The 22,868-nt window shown below is 48.9% G+C and overlaps 2 protein-coding genes across 3 annotated transcripts in view; one reads left to right on the top strand and one right to left on the bottom strand.

The window, feature by feature from the left end:
- Positions 1–22,868, top strand: part of FITM2 (fat storage inducing transmembrane protein 2) — a 53,748-nt gene that overhangs the window by 3,979 nt on the left and 26,901 nt on the right. For both annotated transcript variants that reach the window (XM_021921033.2, XM_021921032.2), the window contains one exon: positions 10,145–10,259. The gene's annotated coding sequence lies outside the window, so the exon portion shown is untranslated. The remainder of the gene's footprint in view (positions 1–10,144; positions 10,260–22,868) is intronic.
- Positions 653–16,694, bottom strand: R3HDML (R3H domain containing like). The gene is made up of 5 exons (XM_003904710.5): positions 16,434–16,694; positions 12,573–12,691; positions 10,047–10,179; positions 7,445–7,560; positions 653–1,227 (listed from the first exon to the last, which is right to left on the bottom strand). The coding sequence occupies exons 1-5, from the start codon at positions 16,692–16,694 to the stop codon at positions 1,101–1,103; spliced, it is 756 nt and encodes a 251-aa protein (XP_003904759.1). The 3' UTR covers positions 653–1,100.

Genomic DNA, 22,868 nt, shown 5'->3' with positions numbered 1-22,868 from the left:
TGGCTCCAATACCATGCAGTGGGGGTGGGGGTGGGGGATGTCCACAAGCCAATTTCAATGTTTTTTGAAATCATGGATCTGAAATGCGCCCAACTCAGGGAGGGAATCACAAGTCCTCAAAGGCTGCCCAGAAACTGGTTGACTGTTATGGAATGAATGAAAGCAGGTTTCCTTCCTTCCTTCCTTCCTTCCTTCCTTCCTTCCTTCCTTCCTTCCTTCCTTCCTTCCTTCCTTCCTTCCTCCTTCCTTCCCTCCCTCCCTCCTTCCTTCCTTCCTTCCTTCCTTTTTTTAGACAGAGTCTCGCTGTGTCCCCAGGCTGCAGTGCAGTGGCTTGATCTCTGCTCACTGCAACCTCTGCCTCCCAGGTTCAAGCGATTCTCCTGCCTCAGCCTCCCGAGTAGCTGGGATTATAGGTGAGAGCCACCACTCCTGGCTAATTGTTGTCTTTTTAGTAGAGATGGAGTTTCACCGTGTTGGCCAGGCTGGTCTCAAACTGTTGACCTCAGATGATCCACCCACCTCAGCCTCCCAAAATGCTGGGATTACAGGTGTGAACAGCCACACCTGGTGGAATTCCTTTCATTGGATGGACAAAGTCATTTGGTTTTGGCAAAGCCTGAGAGTTACAAAACTGAGGTGCCAGGTTTTTTGTTTGTTTGTTTGTTTTGAAATAGAGATGGGGTATTGCCATGCTTTCCAGGCTGTTCTCCAACTCCAGGACTCAAGTGATTCTCCCACCTCAGCCTCCCAAAATGCTGGGATTATAGGTGTGAGCCATTATGCCTGATCCTAAGGTGCCAGTTCTATGCCTTCCAGCCTTGGTTCTCTGAGAACTGAATTAATGAAAGATGCAGGACTCTTTCCCGGAGGCCCAAGAAAAGAAAGATGCAACTAGGAAAGAAGGCAGGCAAGGAGGTCATTTTCTTTTGACCCATGTTGGACATTTAAGAAAGGGAATCTAGGAGGGAAAATTAAATAGGGGGTAATTCTAACTCATCTCCTTTAAAGAAGAAATTATTTCTCCACCCAGTTTTTTGAGGGCAGGACATGGAGGGTCAGGCCCAGCTGGCGGCACACCAAAGCCCAGAGAAAATTCAGAATCACGGGAGCTTGTTGGATTTCAGCCCATTGAAGCACATGTTGCTATTGCAGCTGCCTTGGTAACTGGGGGGACAGGCGGAGCACGGCCTTCCCATCTTGTACGGGGCCTCGCCAATCCAGTTGCCCCTGGAAGAGAAAAGGTCCCAGGGAGACAGAGGAGCATTAGGTGAGCAACCTTCACACAGATGTCCAGATCTCAGCGCTGCCACTGACCAGCCCTGGGACCTGGGGCAAGTCACATCTGCAAGCCTTGGTTTCTTTTTTTCTTTCCTTTTTTTTTTTTAATTTTTGTTTTGTTTTTTGTTTTTGAGACAGGGTGTTGCTGTCACCCATAGCTTGACATGCAGCCTTGACGTCCTGGGCTCAAGCAATCCTCTCAACTCAGTCTTCTGAGTAGCTAAGACTACAGGCACATGCCACCATGCCCAGCTAATTTTTTAATTATTTGCAGAGATGGGGGTCTCACTATACTGCTCAGGCTGCTCTGGAACTTCTGGACTCAAGCAGTCCTCCTGCCTCAGCCTCCCAAAGTGCTGAGATTACAGGCATGAGCCACTGTGCCCAACCTGTAAACCTTGGTTTCTCTTGTAAACCAAGAGAAGACCTCCTCTTTCTAAGGGATTCAGCAAAGATCACATGTATGTATGCACCTAGCACTGTGCCTGGCCAATTAGTGCCTTACCAATTAGTGCCTCCCCTGTAAGGGTTGATTTTCTTATTCTTTTTCTTTGTTTTGTTTTGAGAGGGAGTCCCACTCTGACACCCAGTCTGGAATGCAGTGGCGCGATCTCAGCTCACTGCAGCCTCCACCTCCTGGGTTCAAGCGATTCTCATGCCTCAGCCTCCTGAGTAGCTGGGATTATAGGCACATGCTACCACACCTGGCTAATTTTTGTATTTTTAGTAGAGACGGGGTTTCACCATATGGCCAGGCTGGTCTCGAACTCCTGACCTCAAGTGATCTGCCCACCTTGGTCTCCCAAAGTGTTAGGATTACAGGCGTGAGCCACCGTGCCCAGTCTTTTTCTCCCTCTTTCTCCTTTCAGAGCCTAAAGTTGCTCCTCTGGCCCTTGCTCGTGGCTGCCTGATAATCTCACCATGGGCCTGAGACATTCATTATCTTTGCCAAGCCCCAATGCCTTGTTTTCTCACACCTTAAATGAACACACCTTTGAGCAGAAATAGAATCTTTTTTCTCCAAACGTGATTGTTGAGTGACCGTGAGTGAAATCAGCTGACGTGCTCAGAAAAACACTCACTGCTGGTTTCCTAACAGGACTCATTCGGTCATTTAGTCATTCAACAAACACTTCCGGAGCACCTATTGAACATCAGAATTTGTGCCAGCTGCTATCAGTTCAGTTTTAAAAAGGTGCTCTCAGAAGTTTGGGGGCAGGGAGAGTGGGTGGTGGTGATACCTGGGATGACATGGAGTTCTTTTTTTGTTTAATTTAACCACTTAGAAAAAAGTTCTGCTTAAAAAAACAAAGGGTTGCAATCGCTGTAGTAGAAGGATATAGAAATGAAAACGGTCAGCCGGGCGCGGTGGCTTATGCCTGTAATCCCAGCACTTTGGGAGGCCGAGGCGGGCGGATCACGAGGTCAGGAGATCGAGACCATCCTGGCTAACACAGTGAAACCCCGTCTCTACTAAAAATACAAAAAAAATCAGCCAGGTGTGGTGGCGGGTGCCTGTAGTCCCAGCTACTCGGGAGGCTGAGGCAGGAGAATGGCGTGAACCCGGGAGGCGGAGCTTGCAGTGAGCGGAGATCGCGCCACTGCACTCCAGCCTGGACGACAGAGGGAGACTCCGTCTCAAAAAAAAAAAAAAAAAGAAATGAAAACGGTCGCTTTCCCACGCCCAAGAGTTTATAACTTAGTTCTAGTCATGGCCACCATTTATTTAGCAGGTACTATGGGCAAGGCACCACAGAGGCTTATTTTATTTTAATTTGAGACAGAGTCTTGCATTGTCATCCAGGCTAGAGTGCAGTGGCATGATCTCGGGTCACTGCAGCCTCCGCCTCCGGGGTTCAGGTGATTCTCCTGCCTCAGCCTCCCGAGTAGCTGGAACTACAGGCATGCACCGCCATGCCTGGCTAATTTTTGTACTTTTAGTAGAGATGGGGTTTCACCATGTTGATCAGGCTGGTCACTGACCTCAGGTGATCCACTTGCCTTGGCCTCCCGAAGTGCTGGGATTACAGGCGTGAGCCACCATGCCCGGCCTCACATTATATTTTAATCCTTAAATTCTGTGAGCCAGGTAGTATTAACCCCCAAAGGGGCTGGGCTTGGTGGCTCATGCCTGTAGTCCCAGCACGTTGGGAGACTGAGGTGGGCAGATCACTTGAGCCCAGGAGTTCCAGACTAGCCTGGGCAACATGGCGAGACCCCGTCTCTACAAAAAACAAAAACAGAAAACAAAACATAGCCAAGCATGGTTGTGAACACCTGTAGTCCCAACCGCAGGGGAGGTTGAGGTGTGAGGATTGCTTGAACCAGGAAGGTGGGGGTAGCAGAGCTGAGATTCTGCCACTGCACTCCAGCCTGGGTGACAGGGCCAGACAGAAGAAAAGAAAGCAAAGGAAAGGAGAAAGGAGAAAGGGGAAATGGGAAAGGGAAAAGGAAAGGGGAAGGAAAGAAGGGAAGGGGAAGGCCGAGGCCTGAGATAAAATGATGTATTCAAATGCTTCGTACATGCATTGCAGAGGGGAATCAAGCCTAGGTCTATTGTAATAACAATAGGAATCAGTCTTATTCCCCATTTATTATCAGCCTGGGGGTATTACCTGGGTTATCTCACTCAGTTCCAAGACTGGATATTATTTTATTCCCATTTTGCAGATGAAGAAACAGGAATGGAGAAGTTAAGTAAGAACACAAATTTGAACCCTGGCAGTCTTGGCCCCAGAGGCTAAAAATCTTAACAACTATAGTAATAACACTCAATGCTTCAAACATTTGATATGTCAACAAACAAACTAGAAAACTTGAGCCTGGGAGGTCGAAGCCGCAGTGAGCTGTGGCCTCGCCACTGTAAAAAAAAAAAAAAAAAAAAAAATATATATATATATATATATATATATATAAAAGAAGCTATTTGTAATGGAATTTGGTTTTGTATTCTTCTGTGTCTGATAAAGCTGGGGTGTAATGTGACACTTTGTCAATAGATGCCATATCTAACAAACAACAAGTATCTTATTTTGATAATTTTTTTCAGGCTACTAATGACTTCAAGAACATCAGAATAATGCAATAGAAGGAATTTGAAATCAAAAACTGATTCTTTTGAACTAGCTCTACTACTTATTGGTTTTGTGACATTTGGTAAATTACTCAACTTCCCTGAGCCTCAATTTCTTAATTTGTAAAAAGAAATAATGTTTTACTAGTGTTCCCCCTTTTTCCTTTTTCATGTCTTCAGTGAGATAATGTGAAAGTAGTTTGCAAATGATCAAAGGCTATGTAACAGTAAAATGTGGTTATTACGTAATTTTGGAATTCTGGGGCAGGCACGGTGCGTGGCTCACACCTATAATCCCAGCACTTTGGGAAGCCAAGTAGGGAGATTGCTTGAGGCCAGAAGTTCAAGACCAGCCTAGGCAACATAATGAGACCACCATCTCTACAAAAATGTTAAAAATTAGCCAGGTGTGGTGATGCATGCCTGTACTCCCAGCTACTCAGGAGGGTGAGGTGGGAGGATTGCTTGAACCCAGGAGTTTGAGGCTGCAGTGATCTATGATCTGGTTATTGCATTCCAGCCTGGGCAACAGAGCAAGACCTTGTCTCAGAAAAAAAAAAAAAAAAAGAAAAGAAAAAAAGGAATTCTAAATATCATGTTTACTTAAAATTTGTTCTTGTTTTACCAGGCGTGGTGGCTCACGCCTATAATCCCAGCACTTTGGGAGGCCAAGGCGGGCGGATCACAAGGTCAGAAGATGGAGACCATCCTGGCTAAGATAGGGAAACCCCGTCTCTACTAAAAATACAAAAAATCAGCCAGGTGTGGTGGTGGGCACCTGTAGTCCCAGCTACTTGGGAGGCTGAGGCAGGAGAATGGCATGAACTCGGGAGGTGGAGCTTGCAGTGAGCCAAGATCGCGCCACTGCACTCCAACCCGGGTGACAGAGCAAGACTCCATCTCAAAATAAATAAATAAATAAATAAATAAATAATTTGTTCTCATTTTTGTTGTTGTTGTTGTTTGACACACTGAGTCTTTCTCTGTTGCACAGGCTGGAGTGCAGTGGTGTGATCTTAGCTCACTGCAATCTCCACTTCTGAGGCTCGAGCAATTCTCCTGCCTCAGCCTCCCAAGTAGCTGGGATTACAGGCACGCGCCACCACGCTCGGCTAATTTTGGTATTTTTGGTAGACACGAGGTTTCGCTATGTTGGCCAGGCTGGTCTCAAATTCCTAACCTGAGGTGACTCACCCACCTCGGCCTCCCAAAGTGCTGGGATTGCAGGCGTAAGACACCGCACCTGGCCTGTTCTTGTTTTTCTTTGAGAATCTGTAATGTCTGCAAGTTTCATTACGTTTGCTCCCTGTTTCCAAGAGGCTTGTATGAAGGCATCTCCTAAACTCTCTCCCACCCAGCAAACTGGAGGAGCTAAGCACACTCGTTCCTCCTTCCTTTTCTTTGGGATCTGCCTCCCTGCAGGGAGCATGTGTTCTTGGCTGTATTTTTCTTGTCGTAAGCTTAGAGGGCTGGCCCTGTACTTGTAAGAAGGGGCCTTTGGCTGTCCAGTGTTACCTGCCACTGGATGTGTAGGTCTAATTCAGTAGTGAGATATTTGTAAGCCTACTTGGCTGGTGTATCGGCAGATCTAAACCACATTCTCCACTACTGACTTCAGCAACACCGTCTTTCCACCTGTGTCAGTCCTGTCTCTCTCCGTGATTCTCAAACTTGGGTAAAGGAAAAGGATTATTGGGCTGGGCAGGGTGGCTTATGCCTGTAATCCCAGCACTTTGGGAGACCTTGACAGGAGGACTGCTTGAGCCTAGGAGTTCAAGACCAGCCTGGGCAACATAGTGAGACCCCTGTCTCTACAAAAAACAAAAAAATTAGCCAGGCATGGTGGCCTGCACCTATAGTCCCAGCTACTTGAGAGGCTGAAGTGAGGAGGGTTACTTGAGTCCAGCCAGTCGAGGCTGTAGTGAGCTGTGACTGTGCCACTGTCCTCCAGCCTGGGTGACAGAGTGAGACCTTGTCTCAAAAAGAGAAGGGAAAATAGGCTGGGCGCAGTGGCTCACTCCTGTAATCCCAGCACTTTGGGAGGCCAATGCAGGCAGATCACCTGAGGTTAGGAGTTTGAGACCAGTCTGGCCAACATGGTGAAACCCTGTCTCTAGTAAAAATACAACAATTAGCTGGGCATGGTGGCAGACGCCTGTAATCCCAGCTACTCAGGAGGCTGAGGCAGGAGAATTGCTTGAACCTGGGAAGTGGAGGCTGCAGCGAGCTGAGATCACGCCACTGCACTCCAGCCTGGCCAACAGAGCAAGGCCTCTAAAGAAAGAAAGAGAAAGGAAGGAAGGAATGAAGGAAGGAAGGAAGGACTATTAACTGACTTTTATTTTTTTGGAGACAGTTTCTCACCCTTACACAGTTTCTAACTCTTGCATAGACTGGAGTGCAGTAGCATGATGATGGCTCACTGCAGCCTCTACCCCCATGTGACCCTCCTGTCTCACTCCTCCCCCAGTAGCTGGGACTACAGATGAGCACCACAACACTCAGCTAATTTTTTTTTAAGAGACAGGGTCTTGCCGTGTTCCCCAGGCTGATCTTGAACTCCTGGGCTCAAGGGATCTGCCCACCTTGGCTTCCCAAAGTTCTGGGATTTCAGGCATGAACCACCGTGCTCGGCCTTAATAAAAAAAACTACCCAAATTATATGGTATTGAGGGCACTTAGAATGAAGAAGGGATAGGGACTGTATCTTTTTTTTTTTTTTTTTTTTTTTTTTTGAGACGGAGTCTTGCTCTGTCGCCCAGGCTGGAGTGCAGTGGCCGGATCTCAGCTCACTGCAAGCTCCGCCTCCTGGGTTTACGCCATTCTCCTGCCTCAGCCTCCCAAGTAGCTGGGACTACAAGCGCCCGCCACCTCGCCTGGCTAGTTTTTTGTATTTTTTTAGTAGAGACGGGGTTTCACTGTGTTAGCCAGGATGGTCTCGATCTCCTGACCTCGTGATCCACCCGTCTCGGCCTCCCAAAGTGCTGGGATTACAGGCTTGAGCCACCGCGCCCGGCCGGGACCGTATCTTTGACTTCTCAGGACCCACCCTCCTGCCCCAGGGCCCCCTTTGCCTTAGATGCGGGCACTTACTTAATGGCGTAGTTGCAGACCAGGTATGCCGCCCGATGCCAGGTGTTGCCCCAGACGCTGATGCTGCTACAGGTGTGGATGGCGCAGCCCAGCCGATTGGAGGATGCCCACACCATCTGATGAAGGACAGAGACAGTGGAGGCTATGAGAAGGGCTCAGTGGGACCTGGGCTCCCTGGGGTTGTACAGTTGCATTGGGTGACGTCTTCCTGGGAGAGACAGTCTGCCTGTTCCAAGGTGTTGGGGGAGGAAACGGAGGCATTTGTATTGTAACATAATGTTTCTCAATCTTTTTTTTTTCTTTTTACTATAACAGTAGGGAATAATTTTTATATTGTTACAGGTGTACAAATAGACACACATATACACACAATTTGAACAAGAATTTTATGAATCACTAGCCTTGTCATGTTATCATGTGTGATATGTTTTCTTTCATTTCATACTGAACTCAGTCAAGGGCAGCTGTGAGAAGGGAGTTGGATCTGTAACTGACTGTAAACAATCAATTGAGAGAACGCACTACCTTCAGACTAGTCAATATATTTTCTTTTTTCTGACAGTCACTAATGCTTTTATTTATTTATTTATTTGGAGACAGTCTCGTGTTCACCCAGGCTGGAGTACAGTGGTGATATCTTGGCTCACTGCAACCTCTGCCTCCCAGGTTCAAGTGATTCTCCTGCCTCAGCCTCCCGAGTAGCTGGGGCTACAGGCGTGCACCACCATGCCCAGCTAATTTTTTGTATTTTTAGTAGAGATGGGGTTTTGCCATGTTGTCCAGGCTGGTCTCGAACTCCTGACCTCAGGAGATCCACTCGCCTCAGCCTCCCAAAGTACTGGGATTACAGGTGCGGGCCACTGCGCCCAGCCATCTAATGTTTTTAATAATTTGAAATAAAGTATCTGCGTTTCTTTTTTTTTTTTCTTTTTTGGATTGTTTACCTTTTGTTTTAAGTTCAGGGGGACATGTTCAGTTTGTTACATAGGTAAACTCTTGTGATGGGGGTTTGTAAAGATTGTTTCATTACCAGGAATTAGGCCTAGTACTCGTTAGTTATTTTTTCTGATGCTTTCTCTCCTCCTGCCCTCCACCCTCTGACAGGCCCCAGTGTGTGTTGTTCCCCATTCCCATGTCCATGTGTTCTCACCATTTAGCTCCCACTTATAAATGAGAACATGTGGTATTTGGTTTTCTGTTCCTGCATTAGTTTGCTAAGGATAATGGCCTCCAGCTCCATCCATGTTCCTGCAAAAATACATGATTTTGTTCTTTTTTTATTAGCCAACATATTTTCTTTCTTTCTTTTTCTTTCCTTTCTTTCTTTTTTTTTTCTTTTTTTTTGAGAAAGAATCTTGCTCTGTTGCCCAGGCTGGAGTGCAGTGGCTCACTGCAAACTCTGCCTCCTGGGTTCAAGTGATTCTCCTGCCTCAGCCTCCAGAGTAGCTGGGATTACAGGCACCCACCAGCACACCTAGCTAATTTTTTGGATTTTTAGTAGAGATGAGGTTTCATCATGTTGGCCAGGCTGGTCTTGAACTCCTGACCTCAGGCGATCTGCCCACCTCGTCCTCCCAAAGTGCTACGATTACAGGTATCAGCCACCGCATTCGGCCAACCAATATATTTTCTATACTTTTCTATTCATTTCCTTTTTAAATTATTATTTTTAGAGCGGTGGGTCTCACTGTCACCCAGGCTGGATTGCAGTGGTAGGATCATAGCTCACTGCAACCTCAACCTCCTGGGTTCAAGCGATCCTCCTGTCTCAGCCTCCCAAGTAGTTTGGACTAAAGGTGTGCACTATCAAACCTATTTTTTTTTTTTTTTTTTTGAGACAGAGTCTCGCTCTGTTGGCCAGGCTGGAGTGCAGTAGTGCGATCTTGGCTCACTGCAACCTCTGCCTCCTGGGTTCAAGTGATTCTCCTGCCTCAGCCTCCCAAGTAGCTGAGATTACAGGCACACGCCACCACGCCTGGCTAATTGTATTTTCAGTAGAGATGGGGTTTCACTGTGTTAGCCAGGATGGTCTCAAACTCCTGACCTCGTGATCCACCCCCTTGGCCTCCCAAAGTGCTGGGATTACAGGCATGAGCCACGTCGCCTGGCCAAGCCTATTTTTAAAAAGGTTTTTAGAAATAAGGTCTTGCTATGTTGCCTAGGCTGGTCTCAAACTCCTGCATTCAGGAAATCCTGCCATCTCAGCCTCTCAAGTTACCGGGATTACAAGCGTGAGCCACTGCACCCAGTCGTTTTCTTTCTTTATATATATATATAACTATTTTAATTTTGGGGGGTGGGGACGGAGTTTCGCTTGAACCTAGGAGGTGGAGGTTGCAGTGAGCCGAGATCTCACCACTACACTCCAGCCTCGGCAACAGAGTGAGACTCTGTCTCAAAAAACAAACAAACAAACAAACAAAAAACAGAAACGATTCACCTCAGTTCAGTGTGCACACAACTTGCCAGGAATGCGCTTCTTTGGTGAAAAGAAGCTCATAAAGGTCTTTGTTTGCATTCTCATATCTGCTCCACACATTCCTTTTCTTCTAAGGCAGCAGGATGTGTTATCCCAGGGCCCCCAGCCCTGACGGAGGAGTACCTGGGTATAGTGGGAGCAGGTGGGGCCATCGCAGTGCCAGGGGCAGTGTGGGTTACAGTCCCTCGGGGCGGGAAACAAGTAATGCCGCTTCTCCTCAGACCAGGACTTCATGAGATCCACCACGGACCGGTACCTGGGGAGGCGGGGAACACGGAAGAAGCTGGGTGAGAGGATGGAAAAGTGGCTCGGCCGCCAACTTGCTGGTGACCTTGGGTGAGTCACTTTGCTTCCTTTCCTTCATCTCAGTTTCCTATCTGGGAGCAGGAGGGCGGTGGCTCCTGCCTCACAGGCATGTTCGGAACTCTTGTGAAGTGCCTCCCTGTACCTAGCACATGGTAAGTCCTCAACAAAGCATATGTGTTACTGTCATACAGAGGGCCAGGCAGGAGGTGCATCTCAGATAGGGGAGCTTATATTTTAGGGAAGGAAGGGCTCCTTGGACCATCTCCTAGGCCTCCGAGATGTGAGGAGAAGGCAGATACTGGTGTGACACCCTGAGATACCCTCTGCAGTCTGAAAAGCCGTCTGGGGAGACCTGAGGACCTTTTCTCTTTTTTTTGAGACGGAGTCTCGCTCTGTTGCCCAGGCTGGAGTGCAGTGGTGTGATCTCAGCTCACTACAACCTCTGCCTTCTGGGTTCAAGCAATTCTTGTGCCTCAGCCTCCCAAGTAGCTGGGACTGCAGGTGTGCACCACCACGCCTGGCTAATTCTTGTATTTTTAGTACAGACGGGGTTTCACCATGTTGGCCAGGCTGATCTCGAACTCCTGACCGCAGGTGATCCGCTCGCTTCGGCCTCCCAAAGTGCTGGGGTTACAGGCATGAGCCACCGCCCCTGGCCTTTGAGGGCTTTTTCTATCACACATATTTGACAGAGGCACAAATACATAAAAATATACATAAATGACTAGTAAGGGAGAAAATCTGGAAGAATGCACATCCGTAATTTATGACAGCACAGCTTCGTCTCTAACACCGCTTTCTTTCTCTCTGTGAGCCTCTCAAATGATGGCCATGGGTAGGGGTGGAGTCTGGCAGGAAGAGTTCACTGGCAGGGGAGAGGAGAAGTGAAATGGAGGCATCACCCGACGTCTGCTCTGTAGGGCTCTGAGCGACCATTCACGGCTCTCAGAGGCTGGTGCTGGTCGTGACCAGTCAAGGACATGAAAAAAACGCAAACAGGGCCTTGAATTTCCACTGAGCTCACTTGAAAAGACTGGTCTTAATTCTTTCCCACTCTCCCCGGGGTGATGGCAGAATGGCGAAGATGGGAAGGTAGCTGTTTTTCTAACGTCCTTATTTGGCAAAATAAAAATCTGACAATTTTGTAGCAGTTTCACAGGCGTCTTTTTGCAGTTTTATAGGCCTGTGAAATCCACAAGTCTGGAAAGAACTGAGCTAGGATAACACCTTTGTTTTAGAAACAGGGACACCAAGGTTTAGAAGTTTAGAAAGTGGAAATAACTTCCCAAGGCCACCCAGATCAGAAGATCCCCAGAGTCTGACTTGGGAGTTAGAATGGCGGTGAGAGAGTCAGGCCAGAAGGGTGGGCTTGCCATTCTCAGACTTATCTTTATTTTATTTTATCCCCTTATTTTTATTTTATTTTATTTTATTTTATTTTATTTATTTATTTTTTTTGAGACGGAGTCTTGCTCGGTAGCCCGGGCTGGAGTGCAGTGGCCGGATCTCAGCTCACTGCAAGCTCCGCCTCCCGGGTTTACGCCATTCTCCTGCCTCAGCCTCCCGAGTAGCTGGGACTACAGGCGCCCGCCACCTCGCCCGGCTAGTTTTTTTTTTTGTATTTTTTTAGTAGAGACGGGGTTTCACGGTGTTAGCCAGGATGGTCTCGATCTCCTGACCTCGTGATCCGCCCGTCTCGGCCTCCCAAAGTGCTGGGATTACAGGCTTGAGCCACCGCGCCCGGCCCTATTTTATTTTATTGATTTATTATTATTTTTGAGACACAGTCTCACTCTGTCACTCAGGCTGGAGTGCAGTGGTGCAATTTCAGCTCACTGTAACCTCCACCTCCCGGGTTCAAGTGATTCTCCTGCCTCAGCCTCCCGAGTAGCTGGGATTACAGGCATGCGCCACCATGCTGGGCTAACTTTTGCATTTTTAGTAGAGGTGGGTTTCACCATGCTGGCCAGACTGGTCTTGAACTACTGACCTGAAGTAATCTGCCCACCTCAGTCTCCCAACGTGCTGGGATTAGAGGTGTGAGCCACTGTGCCCGGCCCCCTTATCCTATTTTCTGAGTCTTCCAATCCCTCCTCACTTTCCATGACGATCTGTGCACTTGTTTGTTCTCAAAACAAGACTTGCCTCAATTCAATGTATACACAACTTTGTTAGGGTTTTGCCTGCCCCTCCTAACTAGAATGCAGGCTCCCTGCAGGTGGAGAGCTTGTCTGCCTTGCTCACCACTGTATCCCAGTGTCAAGTGCAGCACCTGGTACAGAGTAAGTGTTCAATGAGCGTTTGTTGAATGACTGAGTGAAGGAAGGGCAGAGGGTCACTCACTGGCCAGAATGGATGGAGAGGTTCTGGCCCACGTATCTCATCAGCTGTGAAGGCCCATGTGCCCAGATGCACTGGGTGGCCCAGGCCTCGGCAGCCCTGGCCAGCCGCTTGTCCCAGACCTGGGGAAAGAAAGGCAATGAAATTCTCCAGGGGAATAGCCACCATCATCACAACCGTGTCCAGAGATGCACATTTACCTGGTGCCGGTTCTCCCCCATCTCCCTGGAACCCTACAACAAACCCCCGTGACAAAGTAGAAGACTGAGGCTCAGCTTGCTGATGACTTGAAGGGCAACCGTGAGTCCATACCAGAGCTGGGGTCCACACCCAGATCTCTTGACTCTGAGCTTGGGCTCTGCTCTGAGCAGGGTCGAGGGTGTTCATACAGGAGTTCTCAGCAGTCCCTGGAAGTGACTGAACCCAGAAGGATGAGAAAATCACTAATTCTTAAATTGTATTTATAGTATTTTCTTTTTCTTTCTTTCTTTCTTTTTTCTTTTCTTTTCTTTTTTGAGACAGGATCTCACTCTGTCACCCAAGCTGGAGTACAGTGGCGCCATCTCAGCTCACTGCAACCTCTGCCTCTCTGGTTCAAGCCATCCTCCCACCTCAGCCTCCTGAGTAGCTGGGACTGCAGGCGTGTGCCACCACACCTGGCTAATTTTTGTAGACACAGGGTTTTGCCATGTTGCCCAGGCTGGTCTCCAACTCCTGGCCTCAAACAATTCACCTGCCGCAGCCTCCCAAAGTGCTGGGATTACAGGGCACTTCGGGAGGCTGAAGCAGGTGGATCGCACCCGGCCTTGCAGTGTCTTCTAAATGTGTTTATTTTAACATTAAAAATGTTTAATTCAAAGGCTTTTTTAAATTGTGAAAATATGCATAATTTGAATATGTAAGATATCCATCTGGGCATGATGGCTCACGCCTGTAATCTCAGCACTTTTGGGAGGCTGAGGCAGGCAGATCACTTGAGGTCAGGAGTTTGAGACCATCCTGGCCAACATGGAGAAACCCCCTCTCTACTAAAAATACAAAAATTAGGCCAGGCATGGTGACTCACACCTGTAATCCCAGCACTTTGGGAGGCCGAGGTGGGTGAATCACCTGAGGTCAGGCGTTCGAGACCAGCCTGGCCAACATAGTGAAACCCTATCTCTACTAAAAATATAAAAATTAGCCGGGTGTGGTGGTGGGCACCTATAATACCAGCTACTTGGGAGGCTGAGGCAGGAGAATCGCTTGAACCTGGGAGATGGAGGTTGCAGTGAGCCGAGACCGTACCATTGTACTGCAGCCTGGGCAACAAGAGTGAAACTTTGTCTTAAAAAAAAAAATACAAAAATTAGTCAGGCGTGGTGGCGTGTGCCAGTGGTCCCAGCTAGCTGGGACGCTGAGGCACAAGAATTGCTTGAACCCAGGAGGCAGAGGTTGCAGTGAGCTGAGATCGTGCCACTGCACTCCAGCTTGGGCAACAGCGAGATTCTGTGTCAACAACAACAACAAAAATAGATATCCAAGGAGGAACAGTAGAAAGTCTCATCTCTCTCCTATCCTTGTCCCCCAACCCCACCACCCTGCATGCCATCCCAAGAGGCAGTCACCACTGCTTCTTGTGTCCTCTGTATACAGGTATATATTCTGTACCTGTACAAGCAGCTCTCACTATATAGACACACACACACACACATATATATACACATATGCAAATGGCAGCATTCTATTCTGCACCTTGCTCTTTCGTCTTAGGGATTATTCCCCATCAGTACATAATGAATGCCCTCCTCATCTTCCTTAACAGTTTTATAACCTTCCAATGTATGAACTCCCCAAGTTTTATCACCGGAAAATATGTCAATAAAATACGAGTTCCCTTCCAGCTCTGACTTCCTGGGATTCTCTGAGATAGGATTTGTTCATTCATCAAATATCAAACAACATCTTTAGGCACTGAGGACTCAGGGTAGCAAGGCAACAAGGCCTTCAACAAGTCGCTGATCATTATAGTCCTGGTCGGTGTGAGAATGAGAAATGGGAGCCAAACTTTCTTGGGGCAGTGAGAGAAGGGCTGCTGGGACAAAGGCTGTTGAGTTGGACAGCCTGTTCTGTGAGTAGAAGTCAGCTAGGGAGGGAGAAATGGGGCATCCAAAGAGGGGTCCAGGTACCTTCCCGGGGTTGTCTGGCCCAATCTTTTTTTTTTTTTTTTTTTTTTTTTAGATAGAGTTTCACCCAGGCTGGCAGGATCTCGGCTCGCTGCAACTTCTGCCTCCCAGGTTCAAGCGATTCTCCTGCCTCCACCTCTCAAGTAGCTTGGGATTACAGGCGCCCATCATCACACCCAGCTAATTTTTGTATTTTTAGTAGAGACTGGGTTTCACCATGTTGGCCAGGCTGGTCTGGAACTCGTGACCTCAGGTGATCCACCCGCCTCAGCCTCCCAAAGTGCTGGGATTACTGGCGTGAGCCACCGCACCCAGCCGTCTGGCCTAGTCTTTTAGGGAGAGCAGAGGAATGCTTCCCTCATGCTACATTGGGGTAAACTGAGGGGAGGAGCAGGCTAAACATGAAACCTACATGTTCATGCCCTCCCTGGAGTCCCTGGTGAAACATCTAACCCTTTCTGCTCCGTGACGCCTGCAGTCATTAAACAGCTGTTGGGGCAGGTGCCACACACACACAACAGGTGCTCAATAAATGTGCCATTTGTTTGAAAAATGGAGGGCGTTCTAGGTGCTAACAAATGAATGAACAAGTCAATGACTCCCCTGTGTTCTAGCTGCCTACCGTCCCAGCTCCTGTTCCCCCCACCCCTCCCAATACCGTATTGCCACCTCACGTTACCTTACATGTATTAATATCTTGTTGTTGATGCTTGTTTTCTTACTCCCACTAAAGTGTCAGCTCCATGAAGGAAGGAGCCTTGCCCATTCTGTTCCCAGCAGTGTCCATAAGGCTTAGCACGGTGCCTGGTTCCAAGTGTACTCCAAGGATAAGTCAATGGATACGATGAAAAAGTTAAGTTTTCAGGCTATCGAGTGGCAGGTGTTGGTCTTTCAGGGGGCAGATGGCAAACTCCCTAAACACATCTCTGGGTGGGCTGGAAACCCATCCCTCTAGGCTGATTTTGGACAATGGCCCTAGGGGAGGAGCTATAAGAAAGAGGTTGGTGCCCTCCTCTGACTTCTTGGGGCCTGGAGTGAGAGCCACCAGCCCTGCCTCTTTGAGGGGAGACATCCCAGCTTCCTCTGCTGGTCAGCTGCTGGTTTTCCTCAGCCTGAGATTCCCCAGTACCTGTCCCCACTGCTCCAAGCCTGCCTCCAGGGGCTTGTGGAGGATGGTGTGGGTGTGTCAGTCAAACCCTTAGGGCAAAGAGACAATAGCATGGAAAGTACCAGCCACACACCCCTGTGCAGGTCCCCAGTGTGGGGAGCCAAAATTCTTGGGTAGGGGATTACGATGGTTAACAGTTGTGGTGATGCCAGGTGGCAGCAGGCAGGCCTGGTTTGAAATCCTGGCTGGGTGACCTTGGGCAAATTAATTCTCTGAGTCTCAGTTTCTTCCTCTGGAAAATGGAGATGATACTCACGTACAGTGCCTGGTGCACAAAGGCGTCCCTTACATAGTAGTCCCATGCCCCTGACTCACGGGAAGAGCTGTGTAACTTCCTTAGTTTCCTCATCTGTAAAATGGGCAGATTAACTCCTGCCCTTTCCACAGGTCGACACCCAGATACTGGCTAGTGGGGCCAGGCAGGCAAGTGGTCCAGCTCTTAAAAGCCAGTCATTCTAGGCCAAGATGAGTTGGCTGCATTTGCCAGAAGGGGCACTGCAGGGGGTGGGGGGGGCGGGCACGGGGACTCACCATGTATTCCATGTTGGCAGCAGGTGGGTACACGCTGGCCCGGATGTGGTTGTGATAATCCAGTAAGGCATTCATGTCTCTCGCAGAGAAGTGGCGCCTCCGGCGGTACCTGGGCACCCCCAGGCCACTCGGGAGCCGCACAGCTGTGCTCTCGGACCGGGCTGGGGCCGGGGTAGCATTAGGCATCATCAAGGCGTTCACTGCCTGGCCAGCCCAGAAGAGCAGGCCTGCCAGGCCCACGGTGCTAGGTAGCAGGGGCATAGCTGGATGGAGGGGTCACAGGTCTGTCTGCCTCGTGCAATCAGAGCCAGCTGCCTGGAAGGGGTAGGCACGAAGCAGGGTAGGTTTGTCCCCGCTTTGCTGCAATTTAGGAATTGAGAATGAGACACAGAGAAAACCCAATGGCAGAGAATGAAAGAGGCAGAGAAAAAAGAGAGACCAAAAAGGGGACAGAAAGAAAGAGTTACAGAGAAAAAAGAACGAGAAATAGAAAGGTAGAGAGATACGGGAGCACCAGACCCTGGGCGTTCTCCAGCAGTGCTAACCCAGAGGATGCTGCCTCCTGGGAACCTGGCAAAGACCTCTGGATGCAGCTCTGGTCCAGATGCCCAGCACCCCTTCCTTTCCACCCCGGGGGACTGAGTGGGTTGGGCAAGGGGAAAAAATGCCCAGACAGTGGCTAATCCAGACATGGCCCTGGAGTGAGATGGTGCCACCACTTCAAAGCCAGGGCTCTGTCCCTCCAGCCGAGGAGACAGACAGCAGCCCTCTCCAGCCTAGACATCGTCTTCACCAATCCTGCTTGAGTGGGCTCAGTCAATGCCCTTGGAGGGCAGGGCCCACCTTACCCCAAGGCGTATTGCGGGGTCCTTTTGTCCCTTGTTTGTTGCAATTTAGGAATTGAGAGTGAGACACAGAGAAAACCCAATGGCAGGGAATGAAAGAGGCAGAGAAAAAAGGGAGACTAAAAAGGGGATAGAAAAAAAGTTACAGAGAAAAAAGAATGAGAAATAGAAAGGTAAAGAGATAAGACAGAATGAGAGAGAGACAATGATGTGGCCGGGGGAGGACAGAAATAGCGAGAGAGGCAGAAACAGAAGAAGGAGCGAGAAATTGGCTTAGAGAAGAGACAAAGAAGCATGAGAAACCAGGCAGGAGGCTCCAACGGTGCATACCCAGGACGGGCAGCCCAGGCGGCTTCAGGAGGCAGCCGAGGAGGCAGGGGACCTCTGCCGACACCCTCGCCCACCTGGCAGCGCAGCGACTTTAAGGGTCCCCTGGGCGCTGTTGGCATCTGACGTCCCTGGCCCCACAGCCCCCTCCCCTTCCAGCCAGGCCAGACTCCTGCAGGGAGGCTCCGCCTGCTGCTCAATGGGCTTTTCTCTCCTGCCCCCTCTCTCTCTGCTTTCACCTGAAGCGTGTAGGGCTGGGCTGGGCAAATGGTCAGGGTAGTGATGTAGCAACAGGGCAGGGATTCCAGGAAAAAATACTCATCCCCTACGGAAGATCCCAGACCCCGAGGCTTCTCTCTGCCTTCCACATCCTGACATATTAAAGCCACCTTGCGTCTGGAGAGTATTTTCTGACTATTTTCCCTACAACACCCTCCAGCCTTGGAGTAGGCAGTTAATATGGCCCATCTAGTGAGCCCCTGCTATGTGCCAGGCCCAGGGTTGAGTGCTTTACACACAAGCTCAGCCAACCCTCAGAAGCAGGCACTATAGTTCCTCATTTCACAGATGAGGAAACCGAGCCCCAGAGAGGAGAAAGAACAAGCCCAAAGTCAAGCGAGCTAGTCTGCAATCACGCCAGGATTTAAATCCAGATCTGACCCCAGGCCCAGTTAGTATCTAAAAAGGATGCCCTTCCCTTCCCTTCCCTTCCCTTCCCCCTCCCCTCCCCTCCTCTTCCTTTGTTTTTTGTCTCACTTTGTCTCCCAGGCTGGAGCGCAGTGGCACAATCTCGGCTCACTGCAACCTCAATTCTCCTACCTCAGCCTCCCAAGTAGCTGGGACTACAGGTGCACACCAACAAACCTGGCTAATTTTTGTATTTTTTAGTAGGGATGGGGTTTCACCATATTGGACAGGCTGTCTTTCTTTTTTTTTCTTTTGAGACAGAGTCTCGCTCTGTTGTCCAGGCTGGAATGCAGTGGCACAATCTCGGCTCACTGCAACCTCCACCTCCCAGGCTCAGGTGATCCTTCCACCTCAGCCTCCTGAATAGTTGGGACCACGGGCGTGCACCACCACACTCGGTTAATTTTTTTATATTAGCCAAAGATGCTATTTTCTAACCAAACTAAATATAGATGCATAAGGAAAAAAGCCTAGGGGAATGTTCGTCATGATACCACCCAAACACAGCCTATTCATCAGCAAATTAATTAAGCCCACAAATCTGGGTTCAAATCTCCATTATCCCACCCCCTCACTAACTAGGTGTTGGGAAGGTTACTCAACCTTTGTGTGCCTCATCTGTAAAATGGGAGAAATAATGGTGCCTACATTGTAGCCTTGCTTCGAGGATGAAATGAGTGAACATTTGTGGAGCCTTAGTACAGTGGCTGGCACACAGTATGCAGTCTAGGAGTGTGTGTGTGATTGTGTTTGTGTGTACGTGTGTACTTATGAGAGTATGCACTTGTGTATGAATGTACAAGCATACTTACATGCGTGTGTGTTTGAGTGTTCTTGGATCACATGTGTCCCCAGGTGAATGTATGAGTATGTAGATAATGGACGTGTGTGTGTGTGTGTGTGTGTGTGTAAAGTCTCATTGGTCTCTGAGTTGCTGAAGTCCTAGGTTAAGAGTTCAATTTTCTTCTCTTTCATTACTTGTATTCCCCAAAAATAACAAGCATTACTTTTGAAATACAAGGGGATAGACTTACAACAGAAAGGTGTTATATAAAAAACACAGATGAAGAATTTGCAATCCTCAGACTACTCTTCTAGCAACCTCTGAGGATTCCCAGGCTGAACCTAGTCTCGGGGAAGCAGGCCAAACCCTGGACCAGTCGGTGAAGCAGGGCTGGGGGCTGGGACTGGACTACTGCAGACGGGTCCTCTCCAGACATGTGGAATTCCCACCACAGGCAGCCCAGACAGTGCGGCTGCCAAAACACACACCTTCCTGCTGGAGCAGTGACGGCTGGATGCTGGGGAAAGCGGGGAGGGCAGAGCAGTGAGGGGTGAGGGCTGCAACCCCTGACCCCTATGGGGGTTCTCCCACTATGCCAGAAGGACAAGAGAGACTGGTTCGATCTAACCCCATCTCTGCCTCCAGCGTGCTGGGTGTCTTGAGGCAAGTTCTTACCCTTCTTTGGGCCTTGGATGCCCCAGTGAAGAAACTGAACTGAAACTGCTGCCCCCAGTGAAGAAGGCTGTTCCCAGTTTCGCTTTGGTAGGTTTCCAATTCTGGCTCTTCTGACTACAACAGGCTGGGATCTTCGGTACACCAGGGCGAACTCTGCAGCCCACACAAACAGCCTTGGCACCTAGGAACCCAGGAGTGTCAATAAGTAAGGCCGGCTCTCTCAGAACACATAGCACAAGCCACTACTATGTAACTGGCACTTTGCAATGGCTCAGAACTTCACATCCTCAATTCACTTGGGCCTCACAGCTCCCTTTGGGGTAGTGACTCCACCCATTGTACAGATGAAGGTACTGAGGCACACGTGAGCCTCAGTGACTTATCCTAGGGATGGAGACTGTTTGTGTGGTAACCTGGGTCCTGGCGGTGAATGTCCTCACACACGTGCAGAAGGCGCATGCATCTGCTGTACACACAACACACACGTATGTGTACACAAGCACACACATGTTTGTGCACATACTTATATAAGCGCATCTCCTCCACAAATCACAGAGAGCTCGTCCCCGCCAGGCCCTCATATCCTCTCCATTGTACACCACAGGTGTCCTGTGTAAATATACAGAAACCCACAGGTTACATACTTAAGCATGTCTACTACATATAAGCTGATGGTATTAGCTACTTTCTCATAAGTGGCCAGCAGTGTTTTAAGCACATTACATGGGCAATCTCATTTAATCTTCAGAATAACCCTATTATTATCATCATCCAATTTTTATATACATGAAGAAACTAAGGCACAAAGAGGTGAGTCATTTGCCCCAGGTCACACATCCTGTGGGTGGGAGAGGTGGGACAGGCACCCCCACACTGCCTCTCTACAGTGTTGAGCAACAGACATTGAGGAAGACCTCGCAGTCCAGCCACGCAGACAAGACCACCGTCTCCTACTCCACACATTCATGCGTCCACAGAAACCCAGAAACTTACACTGGTAGCAAACACACAGCAACATCCCAGTCAGGCCCTCTCTGCTGCCCCCGTTGAAGAAAGCTGGTCCCAGTTGCACTTTGGCAGGTTTTCAATGGATAAAATAGTAGGCGTGGGGTCAGGAAATAATCAGCGTGGCCCAACTTATTTTTATTTATTTTATTTTGAGATAGAGTTTCACTCTTGTTGCCTAGGCTAGAGTGCAGTGGCACAATCTCGGCTCACTGAAACCTCTGCCTCCCAGGTTCAAGCAATTCTCCTGCTTTAGCTTCCCAAGTAGCTGGGATTACAGGCGCCCACCACCACCCCTGGCTAATTTTTGTATTTTTAGTAGAGATGAGGTTTCACCTTGTTGGCCAGGCTGGTTTCAAACTCCCTCCCAAAGTATTGGGATTACCGGTGTGAGCCACTGCGCCCGGCCTATTTTTATTTTTATTTTAGTTTTGAGACAGGGTCTTGCTCTGTCGGCCAGGCTGGGGTGCAGTGGCACAATTATGACTCAACGCAGTCTGGATCTCCCGGGTTCAAATGATCCTTTCATCTCAGCTTCCCTGAGCAGCTGGGACCATAGGCACGTGCTACCACGTGGCTGATTCGTAAAATGTTTAGTGGAGACAAGGTCTCGCTATGTTGACTAGGCTGGTCTGGAACTCCTAAGCCCAAGCAATCTTCTCACCTTGGCCTCCCAAAGTGCTGCGATTACCTGTGTGGGCCACTGCACTTGGGCCAGCCCAAGTTAATGCCCTGGACATTCATCTCGCATTAGGGTAAGAACATCTTTCTCATCCCTGGATTTGAGCAACTGGATTCAGCTACTGCTCCATCCTCACCTCTGCTGGAATTATCTCTGGGCTTGGACAAGCAAAGAGAACATTCTTCCAGAAAGTAGTAGTATTTGAGACAGTGCAGCTTGGTGGGTAATAGGGCAGGCTTTGCATCCAGACAGCCTGGGTTTATGGATCAATTCCATGGCTTTTTAGCTGTGTGACCATCAGCAATTTACTTAACCCTTCTGTGCCTCAGTTTCCTCATCTATAAGATGGGGCTATCTCATAGCATGACTGTGAGGATTAAATGAGTTAGTACATCTTAAAACACTTGACACAATGCCTGGCACAGAGCAAGCAGTCAGTAAATTATAAATAATAATAGCTAATAACAATAACAGTCAACATTTCTGTAGCACACACCAGATGCCAGACACTAAATGTCTTAGGGACATGACTTCAGGTAAGCCTCATTCCAGTTTCATGGGTTGGGTGTCAGGATCCCCATTCTATAGACGAGGAAGTGGAAACTCAGAGAGGTTAATTAACTTGCTCAAGTTCACACAGCTAGTTCCAGTAGAAACTAGATTCCAAGGCCAGGTCTCTCTGACTCTTACCCAGTGTTCTTTTCACCCAGTAAAGTTGTTTTTGGCTGGGTGTGGTAGCTCACGCCTATAATCCCAGCATTTTGGGAGGCTGAGGCGGGTGGATCACTTGAGGCCAGGAGTTCGAGACCAGCCTGAGCAACATGGCGAAACCCCATCTCTACCAAAAAATACAAGAAATTTGCTGGGCATGGTGGCACACGTCTGTAGTCCCAGCTACTTGGGAGGCTGAGGCACGAGAATTGCTTGAACCCAGGAGGTGGAGACTGCAGTGAGCCGAGATTGTGCCACTGCACACCAGCCTGGGTGACAGAGCAAGACGCTGTCTCAAAACAAAAAAAAAGTTGTTTTTGAGAAAAGACTGTGGGGCAAGATCCTGGTGCTTGAGAGAGGAGACTGAGAAAGCGGGAAGGCCTTTAGAGATGACCTAGGTCATCTCCCCCATTTGTCAGTTGAGGAAAGAGGTTCAGAGAGGTTAAGTGATTTGTCCAAAGTCACACAGGAATGAGTAGACTCAGGACTGCAACCCAGATCTGTGTTACTCCAAATCCAAACAGGAGGAGGGAGGAAGCCAGAGAGACGGGTGTGTGAGTGAAAAGAGCAGCGAGGATCCAGGCTCTGAGGAAACTCTTTTTTAAGACGGAGTTTCACTCTTGCTGCCCAGGCTGGAGTGCAATGGTGCGATCTCGGCTCACCACAACCTCCCCTCCTGGGTTCAAGCGATTCTCCTGCCTCAGTCTCCCAAGTACTGA

Source organism: Papio anubis, chromosome 16 (genome assembly GCF_008728515.1).
Source record: "Papio anubis isolate 15944 chromosome 16, Panubis1.0, whole genome shotgun sequence".
Classification (NCBI taxonomy): domain Eukaryota; kingdom Metazoa; phylum Chordata; class Mammalia; order Primates; family Cercopithecidae; genus Papio; species Papio anubis.
Note: the sequence above shows the minus strand (reverse complement) of the source record. Positions and strands in the feature narration are given on the sequence as shown.